General features: G+C 49.6%; 2 protein-coding genes across 2 annotated transcripts; both read left to right on the top strand.

The window, feature by feature from the left end:
- Positions 1-1,079: 1,079 nt before the first annotated feature.
- Triagg1_9719 (uncharacterized protein) lies at positions 1,080-10,635 on the top strand (the record flags this gene model as incomplete). The annotated part of the gene is made up of 8 exons (XM_062904708.1): positions 1,080-1,218; positions 1,276-3,341; positions 3,398-8,653; positions 8,709-9,227; positions 9,370-9,400; positions 9,724-9,859; positions 9,994-10,414; positions 10,489-10,635. 8 exons carry the CDS (start codon positions 1,080-1,082, stop codon positions 10,633-10,635), a joined length of 8,715 nt encoding a protein of 2,904 aa, XP_062751289.1.
- Positions 10,636-11,815: 1,180 nt separating this feature from the next.
- Triagg1_9720 (uncharacterized protein) lies at positions 11,816-13,646 on the top strand (the record flags this gene model as incomplete). Its single annotated transcript, XM_062904709.1, has 4 exons — positions 11,816-11,953; positions 12,011-12,067; positions 12,133-12,226; positions 12,499-13,646. The coding sequence occupies 4 exons, from the start codon at positions 11,816-11,818 to the stop codon at positions 13,644-13,646; spliced, it is 1,437 nt and encodes a 478-aa protein (XP_062751290.1).
- Positions 13,647-13,794: the final 148 nt, after the last annotated feature.

Genomic DNA, 13,794 nt, shown 5'->3' on the forward strand with positions numbered 1-13,794 from the left:
TTCCAGCCACCCCAGTATTTCATGGTCCAGGATACCTATGTAGCTTTTTTGCCCCTCGGGGATACAGTTACTAGCCCTAGCTACCCCTAGCTACCGTTCCATCCTCTAAAGTCCGTTCAATGGCCTTTCTTCGTGTACTGTTCAAATGGCCCAGAGCACGAGGATCGAAAATTCCTGCTGGGTTCGGATCATTGCTTTCAGGCATCATCCAATTTTAGAGTGGATAGCCTGGTTAGCGTGACCCTCGCCTGGAAATCGAGGCCACTTGTGCATCAGGCAGCAGAATTAAAAGACCCCCCAAGGGCTTGAGTTGGGGAATTTGATGCTAAGCACTACTACCTAACCCAGTGGGTAATACTATCGTGGAGGGATCACGCGTCTCCCTTTTGTATTTGTATTTTAATTTGTCGAGGATATACATTGCCCTGAGTGTGTTATCTTCCAATACCTGCTGTTTGGTATAATGGGAGGAGCCCGCCTACCTAGCAGCATTGAGGAATGGAGAGTGTCATCGTGAACTTGATCTCCAGTTCTCTCCACCAACGCTTCACATCATCCCAAACCCAGCTAACCACCACGTTCCATCCCACGCTGAGTCTAGACAAAAGGCACCCAAGCAAAGCCGTCAGACAGAGTCTCAGATGTCAATTGATATGCAGCTACCAGTAGCAGGCACTCAACAAGGCCGGTGCTCCATATCACGAGGGCAATGTCTATTAATCCCCCCCCCACGCTATAGGGTAGTCCGTTTAGTACTCTACCCAGAGCTTCGCCTAGAACTACCAAGGATACTACGTAGGAACGGCATTGAGAAGCGCCTATGCCAGCTATCACATACGTCTTATTCATCCAGTGCCGTCCAAGGTCGGTGGTCTAAGCACACACAAAAAAAAGGTCTTGTTGCTCTCCCATGTTGTGCGGGGCATTCTTCTGGTGTTAACTGCGGGGCAATCCGAGCTAAAGCAACAAGCAAGGTACACGGAATAAATACTTCCTGGCTCAATATCGACATCGACTTGTCGAAAATTCTAATAGCCCGATGACTTGTCCACCACTACCTGCTAGGGTCGTGAATCGATATGTCTGAACATGCCCCCAGCAGCAACGCTGCCGAGGGCTCTATGGACCTGTCTCTATCTGCCCAGGCTCTAGCTTCGTCGTCCCCCGCGGTGCGCATTGCTGAGCTGCATCTTGTGGGAGAGGCAGCGGCTCGGAAAGGTACCATCCTACTTGCCTCAATTCGACACATCTCGGTTTAGCTGACTACTGCCTTAGCATCTGACGACGAATTCTCCTCCAAGGTTCTACAACTCCTCTTTAATACCCATGCGGCGTACCAGGATCGCGAGTCTCGGCTGGCAGCCCAGAAATGCCTGGTGTCCCTCGTCACGAGAGAGGCTAGTTCCTCAACACTGCAGCTATTGGTGAAAACTCTACGACAAGAGTCCTCGAAGCAGGGTATTGCTACGTCTAGCGCCTTTGTCTTGGTCGAGTGGTGCAGCGCTCTGCTTCAAAGCCTATCCGAGCCTTCGTGGAAAGAATCTGGAAGTGAAATTCTACTGGCATATGCAGATGTCCTGGAGAAATGTCTACGGCCCTCTTCGAAGCCTACGCTGGCGCATTCAGCCATAATAGTCACTCGAAGGGGATTTCGAAAGCTTTTCAACTCCCCAACCCTGGGGCCCCAGAATTTAACTGATGCTGTGACGAATTTAACGTCCAAACGTAGTACGCCATCGGCAAAAAACTCTGTTATTTTGGGAATCATCGCCGGAGTTGGTGCTCGTCGGCCCGCAGTACGACCTACGCTGGAAACTCATAAGCCCTTGTATTACGAATTTTACAATCGCGAGATCCTGGGCTCTAGGACTACGCTGCCAGGACACATCTCCGCCGGACTGGGCGACTTCTTTTCAAGCTTTGCGATACTCGATGAATTTCAGACTCAAGTTACTCCAGCTCTGGAGAAAAGCTTGCTTCGTACGCCGGAAGTCATTTTGGACGGTGTTCTCCAAAACTTGGTGAAGGATTTGCCTACCGAAATTGATCTCTCAGACTTGCTGGCCGGTAAGCTCCTGAAGCAGTTACTTTCAAACGTCAAATCTACCAATGCTTTGATACGCGCCGGAGTTATCTCTTCCTTCCGTGCCATTATTGCAAAATGCCACAACGCAGGTTCAGTCGATCAAATTATCGAGGAGATCGGAAGCCCCCTGAAAACGGGCAAGCTGGCCTCCGCTGACCAGCGCATTCTCCATGCAGAAATGCTAGAAGCTGTTCCCCTGTCTTGTCCAAATGCCCAAAAGATGTCCACTATTTTGGCAGCTGTTACTGGCAAGGAAGGAAACGATGTAGCCCTGGCCGCCGAGACATTGACACTCTGTCGAGCTATCAATGTATTGATTAAGGGCGACAGCGAAATCTCGCAGCCCGTCCTAAGCGCTTTGCTCAAAGGATTGGCAGATAAGAAGGCAACAACTCGCAAAATTTGGCTTCTTCGTGTCGGTTCCGTCTTCCGAACCATAGATGGCCTGGACACGAACGCTGCGTTGACCTCGTTCACGGAAGCGGTTATTCCAAAATTTATCGATAATTTCAATGAAGTTGTTGCCAATCCTGCACTGACTGCCCAGAGCGGGACGATAGTTGGAGCGTACATTCTCACAGCTCTACTCCCTGTTCTGAAACAATGGTCCACTGGCTCGAAGATCGGAGCGGATCTGTTGAAGTTGTCGACTTCATCTCCTGCTCTAGCCTCATCACAGTCCTTTCTTTTGAACCCTAAAATATTCAGTAAGATTGGGAGTGAGGAAGACTTCGATTGGCTCCGTCTTGCTCTGTATTCTGCTGCAGCGGGCCTAAGCACCCACACCGCGAAAGATATCGTTCTTGCGTGGTCAGAGGCCATGATATTTATCGTTACAGTCTCAACTGTACCGTCAAACGTGCGACAAGAAAGTGCCAAATCCCTCACCTCTCTTTATGCTCAGAGCCCTAGCATTATAGCAGATATCGTTATCAATGGCCTGTGGACGCATGTGACGCAGACTATCAACGTCGGAGATAAAGATTCGACCACGGAGACGCGTGATTTGATTAAAGTTATCAAGTCGATTTGTATTAGCTCCAAAGAGTTGGAGGCACTCGGGGGTAGCATCTCGCAAGAGATGTTGGAGCAGCAAGCTTGCTCTTTACTCGTTATCTGCCGTACGGAGCTGATACCTCGAGCTAATTGGATAGACTCCTGTATTCGAATGGGAGTTGACCCTGGAAAACTCGCCACGAAATACGCCGACATATTACTGAACGAGATCAGCGAGCGTACGTCTGTCAATCAAAAGGTACGAGTGTCAATATATCTCAAGAGCAGAACCGGCGTTGACAAGTAAAATTATAGGTCAATGCCATTCGGATTGCTGCATACAATGCAGCAGCAGAACTGGCCTTCGTTGCTCCAGAAACTATCATCCCTCGATTACAAGATCTTATAACTCAAGATCTAGATCCGCAACCGGTAAAGGCAATTGGACCGGTTGACGCTGCAATTTTCAGGACTCAAGAAGGTACCTGCTTCGTGGATGTCCTGAGCAAAAAAGGCCAAAACGACGCTCCAAATAAGAATACCAAAGATTACGATATTGTGAAGTGGGAAAAGGAACTGAGAGACCAACTTGAGAAAAAGAAGGGCCCACAAAGAAAGCTCACTGCTGAGGAAACGTCTAAAGTGAACACTCAGTTAAAGAAAGAGTCTCAGATACGAGCGTCAGTTCAAGCGATCGAAGCCAAACTTCTCCGCAGCATCGGGATTATACACTCGTTGGCGGTTGGACCACCCACTGATGCGTCACTTTGGCTTGGTTCAGCCATCAACTCACTTCTTGCTGTTATGGAAGCCGGCGCGAACCTCATTATAGGCGATGCCGCCTCCAAAGTCTACATCACCTGCGCTGAGAAAGTGAGTTCTAGGTTGGGAGCAACTCGCTCTGCTATTGGGATTGCGACGCTCAGGCTTCGAGGATTATCTTTCGAGGGGACATATGGTGATGAATCACTCGCCGACCTTGCAACAAGGGTACTGTATCGTCTCCGCTTTACTGGCGAGCAGCGGCCGTTTGATGCGGTATCACTAATATACATCTTCCCACTCCTCTTTCATGTCTTGAGAGAGGGGGGTGTTGGAGAGACTTTAGATGATCGGGATACTCAGATTGTGCTGGCTGTGGAGTTTACCTCATTTCATAGCATTACTTTTGCTGATGAATCGATACCTCGTACAGAGCTGCTGGATGTCCTTATTCATTCAATGCAAAGCCATGCTCAACATTACAAAATCATCAAAGATTGCTTTTCCGACATCTGCCGATGCGTCGCACCTAACATCACTACTGATGAAATGCTGGTCCTTTCTCGGGGGGTCACAGTGCCACAAGCAAATGTCAGGACTGCTGTTTTGCAGTCCATCAGTGCAGATATTGATATGAGTGAACTCGGCTACAGCAGCGAGATTTGGCTTGCAAGCCATGATGACATTGAAGAAAACCAAGAGCTCGGAATGGAGATATGGGAAGAGAGCGGGTTCAAACTTAATGCTGAGGTGCCCATGCTCATGGTGCCGTTCTTGAAAAGCAAAGACGGACAGCTCCGTCGAGCTGCAGCACGTTCACTCTCCAAGGCAGCGGAAATTGACAAGAAGAGCCTTCTGACTGTGATTCCAACATTGCAGTCTATCTATTTGGAGATGGCAAAGCCAAAAGTCCAACTTCTTGACGAATTCGGGATGCCAAAGAAAATGGACTTGTCTGACCCGTGGGAAGCGAGGCATGGTATAGCAACCGCCATCAAAGAACTGGCAAACATCTTGGAGCCTTCACAAGTTGGTCCCTTACTCGATTTTCTGATCCAGTCTGGACCTCTGGCAGACAAAAATGCCTCGGTTAGAACAGAAACACTTGATGCTGCTATTCGAGTCATCGAGTTCCAAGGAGGCAACATCATTGATGAGCTGATGAAGAAGTTCGAAATGACCCTGGAGCAGCCTGACAAGAATAGCGACGAAGTGGATCGTGTCAACGAGGCGGTGGTTATTATGTATGGTGCCCTGGCTCGCCATCTCCGTCCGGGGGACAAGAAGATCCCCGTTGTGATTGAACGTCTCTTGGCAACCTTGAGTACCCCATCTGAGATGGTCCAATATGCCATTGCCGAATGCTTACCTCCTCTGATCAAAGCGTATCCGTCAAAGTTGTCCGAATATATACAGCAGATGATGCACGAGCTTCTGAATTCCAAAAAGTATGCTACTCAACGAGGAGCCGCCTACGGCCTGGCAGGATTGATCCTTGGTAGCGGCATATCTACTATCAAGGAGCTCCGAATCATGTCAGATCTCAGGGGAGCTATGGAGAATAAGAAGGATTCACACCAAAGAGAGGCTGCTCTTCTAGCGTTTGAACTCTTTTCTACTATGCTAGGCCGCCTTTTTGAACCATATGTCATCCAAATAGTGCCGTTGCTTCTTAGCGGATTTGGAGATGCCAATGCAGATGTCCGAGATGCTTGCTTGGCAGCAGCGAAAGCTTGCTTTGGTAAGCTAAGCTCGTATGGTGTCAAAAAGATCATGCCAACACTTTTGGAGGGACTCGATGACCAGCAATGGCGTAGCAAGCGAGGTGCTTGTGACCTTCTCGGTGCAATGGCGTACCTTGATCCAAACCAACTCGCGACTAGTTTACCGGACATCATTCCTCCCTTAACCGGTGTGCTTAACGATAGTCACAAGGAAGTGAGGGCCGCCGCCAACCGAAGCTTGAAGAGATTCGGCGATGTCATTAACAACCCGGAAGTAAAGAGTTTGGTGGACGTGATATTGAAAGCTCTCAGCGACCCAACCAAGTACACCGACGAGGCATTGGAGTCATTAATCAAGGTTCAGTTTGTGCATTACCTTGACGCACCCTCTCTGGCCTTGATCACCCGCATCCTGCAACGTGGTCTAGGCGATCGCTCCAACACAAAGCGCAAGGCAGCGCAGGTGATTGGCAGTCTAGCCCATCTGACAGAAAAGAAAGACATTGTCATGCACTTACCGGTCCTCGTTTCCGGGCTCAAGATTGCTGCTGTTGACCCGGTACCAACAACTCGAGCGACAGCATCCAGAGCTCTCGGCTCCTTGGTTGAAAAACTGGGAGAGGACTCATTGCCCAACTTAATTCCCGAGTTGATGCAGACTTTGAAATCTGATACTGGCGCCGGTGACCGACTGGGATCCGCACAGGCTTTGAGCGAAGTCCTAGCAGGTTTGGGCACGAGCAGACTCGAGGAAACTTTGCCAACCATTCTTCAGAATGTAGAATCCTCTAAGCCTGCAGTCCGCGAAGGTTTCATGTCTCTCTTCATTTTCCTCCCGGTTTGTTTTGGCAATAGTTTTTCCGCGTATCTGGGCCGTATAGTCCCTCCTATTCTCGCCGGTCTGGCGGATGATGTGGAGTCTATTCGTGAAACAGCCCTTCGCGCGGGACGACTGCTTGTTAAAAATTTTGCAATTCGAGCTGTCGACCTTCTTCTGCCTGAATTGGAGCGAGGATTGGCGGATGACAGTTACAGAATTCGTCTTAGCTCCGTTGAGCTTGTTGGCGATCTTCTCTTCAACCTCACAGGTGTGAAAGCTGGTGCCGAACCAGGAGACGAGGAAGATGAGACTGCTAAAGAGGCAAGTGCTTCCTTGAAGGAAGTACTTGGGGAAGAGAAGCGAAACAAGATCTTGTCAACTCTTTATATTTGCCGATGCGACACTGCTGGAGCGGTTCGTTCCGCTGCGATTTCAGTGTGGAAAGCTTTGGTCCACAGCCCCAGGACATTGAAGGAACTGGTGCCAACGCTTACAAGTCTTCTGATTAGGCGACTTGGAAGCTCGAACATGGAGCATAAAGTTATTGCCAGTAACGCGCTCGGTGAGCTGATTCGGAAAGCTGGCGACGGTGTCCTTGCCACTCTCCTACCAACTCTAGAGATGGGATTACAAACTTCAACAGATACGGATGCAAAGCAGGGCATATGTCTTGCTCTGCGTGAGCTCATTTCATCTGCGTCACCAGAATCTCTTGAGGACCATGATAAGACGCTCATTTCTGTTGTCCGCACTGCACTCATTGACTCAGATGCGGAGGTTAGAGAGGCTGCCGCCGAGGCTTTTGACTCCCTTCAACAGATCTTTGGCAAACGGGCAGTTGATCAAGTTCTTCCTTTCCTGCTCAATCTCCTGCGATCCGAGAATGAAGCAGATAATGCTCTATCGGCACTTCTCACGTTGTTGACTGAGGCTACCCGGTCCAACATCATTCTGCCCAATCTCATCCCAACTCTAACAACTCCACCGATATCAGCGTTTGATGCAAAGGCCCTGGCTTCCCTATCCAAGGTTGCTGGCGCATCTATGAACCGTCGTCTCCCCAACATCATTCAGTCATTGATGGAGAATGAGATCAATTGCAGCGATGACGGTTTACGTGAGGAGCTGGCGACATCATTCGACACCGTGATCCAGTCAATTGACGAATACGATGGCCTCAATACTGTGATGAATGTTCTTCTCAGTCTCCTTAAGCATGAAGATCACCGGCGGAGAGCTGCCACAGCTCGACACATGGGTAACTTCTTTGCTGTTTCCAGTGTGGACTACTCTCGTTATAACCAGGATATTATTCGATCTCTATTGAACTCGTTTGATGACGGAGACTCGGATGTGGTGAAGGCTTCTTGGGCTGCTCTCACCGAATTCACGAAGAGGCTTAAGAAGGAAGAAATGGAATCGCTCGTTTTGTCAACTCGACAAACACTTCAGCGTGTTGGCGTTGCGGGTGCTAACTTGCGGGGATTCGAGCTTCCTAAGGGAATCAGTGCTATACTACCAATCTTCCTACAGGGCCTCATCAACGGGACTGTTGATCAAAGAGTGCAAGCGGCACTTGGTATCTCGGATATCGTGGACCGTACAAGCGAAGCGTCGCTGAAACCATTTGTTACTCAAATCACAGGACCGCTCATTCGTGTAGTATCAGAACGTGCTACGGAGGTTAAATCGGCTATTTTGCTCACGCTCAACAACTTACTCGAGAAGATGCCAACGGCGCTTAAGCCTTTCTTACCTCAACTCCAGCGCACTTTTGCCAAGTCTTTAGCGGACACATCTAGCGAAGTTTTGAGGACCAGAGCTGCAAAAGCTTTGGGGACTTTGATCAACTACACGCCTCGAATCGATCCTTTGATAACTGAGTTGGTTACAGGAGCAAGGACAACTGATCCAGGTGTGAGGACGGCAATGTTCAAGGCACTGTATGAAGTTGTCAGCAGAGCTGGGGCAAACATGGGCGAATCCTCCAGATCAGCTATCCTGTCGTTGATTGACTCGGATGCTGATGAGAAAGATGATGCCATGGTGGTAACCAATGCAAAGCTTCTCGGTGCCTTGATTAAGAATGTGGCCGAGGATGTTGCCATAAGCCTGCTACGGAACAGAGTCATTACTCCTCAGTCAAGTCACTCATCTACATTGGCTTTGAACTCTGTGTTGGTTGAATCGCCGAGTATCTTGCAGTCAAATGGTATCATCGATGAGCTGCCAAGCTTGCTCTGTGGGGGAATGAGTGATAAAAGAGTAAGTTTGCCTTTAACCTCCCTCTGTTGTCCTTCATCTCATAAATTTCGTGTAGCCTTATATTGCGGATAATTTCATTCTCGCCACGGGAAAGCTTCTGCTCTCATCACCCCCTAAGGCATTCGATGATATCAAGCAGATATTCGAGACATTGGCAGTTGTCGTCCAACCTGGAAATGCCACAGACTCGCGACGGCTGGCGCTGGTAATCATTCGAACATTGAGCAGGAAAAACGCCGATTTAGTACGGCCTCATGTGTCACTTTTGGCACCACCGATTTTCGCGAGTGTTAGGGATCCAGTGATACCCGTGAAGCTATCTGCTGAAGCTGCATTCATTGAGTTATTCAGCGTCGCAGATGAAGAGGGCCGGATATTTGATAACTATATGGCAGGCCCGGGCAATGATCTACCGCCGAATGTTAAGAGAAGCATGGGCGACTACTTCAAACGAGTTGCCATGAGGCTTGGCGTTCAAGCTAGGGAGCGGAGGGAGGCTGAAGGTGGACAAGGAAGCTTAGGCCTGTCGAATGATGAGGTTGAAGATGAGCGGGAGATATGGAGCGTGGGGAAAGTGGAAATTGATGGAGAAACCTTTGCATAAGCAGATATATGCTCAAGAAAGGTAGTAGGATTGTACCAGTATCTTTGACGTGATAGGAAAAAATTTGTGTAGAATACTTGAGATGAGATGTAATTAACTACACACATGTTAGCATTCTGGCATTGTATTTAAGAATAGGTTGGGTGAGGTAGAATAATCCGGCTATTCCTGATTATTCCTGGCTTAGTGGAGGCTTATTCTTGTAAACATATATACAGAAAACAGCGTATATGTAGAGACCACCAAGGTCCTCTTTATATTTTACGTATTTGTAGAGCAGAGGCGGTGTTGTGATGCTGTGTGATTATACCACAAGTACGAGTACGTGAAGCTTAGGGCGTGAATGTCAAGATTACGTCAAACGGTCCGGGGAGTCACGTGATATGATTGATGCAAATGGCGGACTAGTCTCATCAGAGCCCTCGCTTAGCCCATTCTTTGAAAGTGTGCTAAATTCCGGGCCTAGTGCACGTGAACCCACAAACTTTGAGCAGAACTGCTACGAGCCTCCGGAAATTCTGGCCTCGTAAACCCTCCCCCCAAACTTCATCCAACCTCATCGCCATCGAGGGCCGGCCATCAATACCGAAATTATTCAAGATGTAAGCCTATATTCCACTGCCGTTGGATGGATAGCAACTGGGCGATGAAGACGATAGTCCTTGATTGAGCTCAAATCTTTTGGCGGGCAAGAGATGTGGTGCTGACACAAGGTTTTTCTTTCTTTGCGATTTAGGGTCAACCTGCGAACTCAGAAGCGCCTTGCCGCGTCGGTCATTGGCTGCGGCAAGCGCAAGATCTGGCTTGATCCCAGCGAGCAGAGCGAGATTTCAAATGCCAACTCTCGCCAGACCATCCGAAAGCTCGTCGCCGATGGCCTCATTATTCGAAAGCCGGTGACGATGCACTCGCGATCCCGCGCCCGCGAGCTCAACCTTTCCCGAAGAGAAGGCCGACACCGTGGATTCGGTAAGAGAAAGGGTACTGCCGACGCTCGTATGCCCACTCAGGTCCTCTGGATGCGCCGCCTTCGAGTCCTCCGACGCCTTCTGGTCAAGTACCGCGCCAGCGGCAAGATCGACAAGCACCTCTACCACGAGCTCTACCACCTGAGCAAGGGTAACACATTCAAGCACAAGCGTGCTCTGGTTGAGCACGTACGTTTCACCTTTTCTTAGCAGACTTTGGCTGGCCTCGTGAGAGAATTGCTGTGCTAACAAATCACTATTAGATTCACCGTGCCAAGGCCGAGAAGCAGCGTGAGAAGGCCCTGAAGGATGAGATGGACGCCAAGCGTGCGAAGACCAAGGCTGCCCGTGAGCGCAAGTTGGAGAGAGTGGCGGCGAAGCGAAATGCTCTGCTGGCGGATGACGAGTAAAACCATTTTGAAGGACATTCTCGGTCTGAGGGGCTGCATTTGGAGTCTACGGGTTGGGTTTTTTTTCTACGCCCTTCTGGTTTCTACAGTCGTACCGGTGGGTTTGTGGCATGTAGCATTGAAAAAAAATGAAATGGTAAATGCTCAAGGTAATTCATTCGTTCGATCTGTGTTGCACCATATCGGGCACGGCCAAATTTTGTACCCGTGACAGCATTGGTACCAGGTATGACTTGATGACTCTTGGGTGGCACTCAGACAGGAGAGATTTGAGATACCTATGGAATGGATGCATAGTTTCTTATAAAGAAATCGTATGATTTATACATGGCAATGGGTGAAATGCGGCTTGTAAAAAAAAACAGTGAGATACATAGAAAATCACAACCAATTTGTTATACTCGTAGCATCCAAGTCCGAGCGCCATAGGCAGCGGGGTATGAAATCCTTGGCTGAATCAGGGTCCTTCGAAGTGCCCCGTTCAAGATAAGGTGATGAAGGGCGGCAGAGCACTTCGGCATGCCCCCGTAATTCCAATGAGCAGAGCCAACAGCCTCATTTCGCCCGAAAGAGAGTACAAGCAACGATGCGTGGACATGATGGGTAGCTGTGGGGAGGCGGGAAAAGGATAAGCCGACATAAATCACCAGACGAGCAAACTTGGTGGCATGTACATAGACTACCTCAGTAAGGTACAGTAGGTATATGTAAATCCAGCGGCGTCGTTACTCTGAACCAGCGGTTGAACTTTATGGCCGTTTGAGCCCAGAGTCCACTTAGATAACAGCAATTGAAGACATCCAGCTTGGATTTTCCATATTTCCACGTAACGGGAGTTGTGTGTTATGTAATTCATTCCACTCTAACATAGAAACTATTTGTAACAAAAGTGCACGATCCTGTACGAGTAGTGCCAGGGCTCGTACTTGTATGCGGGGGATGGGACGAGACTTTTTGGAGGCGGATAGCCACGGTCAGGCTACGCAGCGCCGCTTTTGAATCGCGCCGATCGGAACTGTATGAGCGGCAAGCATCGCCCGATATATTCCAGGGCTTTCTTTTCTTTTATTCCGTCATCACGGCTTCGCAGGCGCAACTTCTTGCTCGTGCCGTCTCCTGTTGTCTCTTTTATCTCCCCTCTTTTGCCATTGAAGGCTGGCCCGTTTGTTCGACGCCCATCATGGCAGCCTCGTATCTGCGAAGCACGACGATTCCTCTCAGCGGGTTGAAGAGATTGGCAGCGAAGCCGTCTGTGGGCACAACATGTCTCGTTGCTCGACGGACAAAGGCCTCGCTCGCTCATGATGGCCAGCAACAGGTCAGGAGAAGCCCAATTGGCAATATCAATGCGCTTAATGCTCACTGGGATTGACAGCTTCTTGCGGCGCACCTCGAGAAAGCCGACCCGGCTGTTTTTGACATCATCGAACGAGTCCGTGTTTCTGATTAGGTTTGGAACCACGCAGCAATCATTACGCATGCTGAGCCTTGGAGCAGGAGAAAAACCGGCAGAAGCATTTCATCAACCTCATTCCATCAGAAAACTTCACTTCCCAAGCCGTGTTAGATGCGCTGGGTAGCGTCATGCAGAGTAAGTGGCCGAAGATGCTCTCCGTCCTTTTAGAATAGCCACTCTAACAAATATCACCTGCAGATAAGTACTCTGAGGGCTACCCCGGCGCACGGTATTACGGCGGAAACGAGTTCATCGATCAGTCCGAACGACTTTGCCAGCAGCGAGCTCTAGAAGCATTCGGCCTGGATTCCAAGTCTTGGGGAGTCAATGTTCAAGGCAGGTCTAATATTGATGCTCCAAAATATCTCTTCTTATGAGCACGCGATCTAATTACACCCTGTCTCCAGCTCTTTCTGGTGCCCCGGCCAACCTCTATGTGTACTCGGCGCTTATGGATACTCATGATCGACTGATGGGACTTGATCTGCCTCACGGTGGACATCTTTCTCATGGTTATCAGACGCCGACCAAAAAGATATCCGCGGTTTCCAAATACTTTGAAACTCTACCTTATCAACTAGATGAGCGCACCGGCTACATCGACTACGATAGCCTTGAGAAGATGGCCACTATTTACCGACCCAAGATCATCGTCGCTGGAACTAGTGCCTATAGCCGATTGATCGATTATAAGCGCATCCGAGACATTTGCGACAAGGTCAACGCTTATATGGTGGCAGATATGGCGCACATCTCTGGCCTTGTCGCCGCCAAGGTGTTGCCGGGCCCCTTCCCCTTCGCCGATATCGTCACTACTACCAGCCACAAGAGTCTCCGAGGACCTCGAGGAGCCCTGATTTTCTTCCGCAAGGGTGTACGAAGGCAGAACCCGAAGACGAAAGAGGATGAAATGTACAACCTCGAGGGCCCAATCAACAATTCCGTGTTTCCGGGCCACCAGGGCGGTCCCCACAACCATACCATCACTGCTCTTGCCGTGGCATTGAAGCAGACACAGACTACCGAATTCCACTCCTACCAGTCCCAAGTGTTGGCAAATGCCAAGGCTTTTGCTAAGCGCCTCGGAGAAGAGAAGGGCAAGGGCGGTCTCGGATATAACCTTGTCAGTGGTGGCACCGATAACCACCTGGTTCTTGTTGACCTGAAGCCCCACGGCATCGATGGCAGCAGAGTAGAGCGCGTTTTAGAACTGGTTGGCGTTGCCGCAAACAAGAATACCGTGCCGGGTGACCGATCAGCTCTGGTACCAGGCGGTCTTCGGATGGGCACACCCGCCATGACAACTCGCGGATTTCACGAGGACGACTTTGTACGGGTGGCTGATGTCGTTGACCGAGCCGTCACCATCGCGACCCGCATCAACAAGACGGTCAGAGCAGCAGCCGAAGAGCGAGGCGAAAAGTTGCCTGGTAAACTCAAGCTTTTTGTAGACCATCTCGGCAATGGGGATAGAGATCCAGAGATTGTGCAGCTGAGGAGCGAAGTCGCGGACTGGGTGGGCACATATCCTCTCCCCTGGGACTCGGCTGAGTAGATGTAACACCAAATGGCAAATTCCTTTCTGAAGCTATATTAAAATGTACTATTTCGGAGAGTTGCATCTCCCATTGTGGGTGTACAGGTTACGAGCCGATCATTCACGTGCCGCTCTTATTTGTTGTTCAACACTAAATATAAGGATT

Source organism: Trichoderma aggressivum (assembly GCF_033847375.1).
Source record: "Trichoderma aggressivum f. europaeum strain CBS 100526 chromosome Unknown scaffold_058, whole genome shotgun sequence".
Classification (NCBI taxonomy): Eukaryota; Fungi; Ascomycota; class Sordariomycetes; order Hypocreales; family Hypocreaceae; genus Trichoderma; species Trichoderma aggressivum.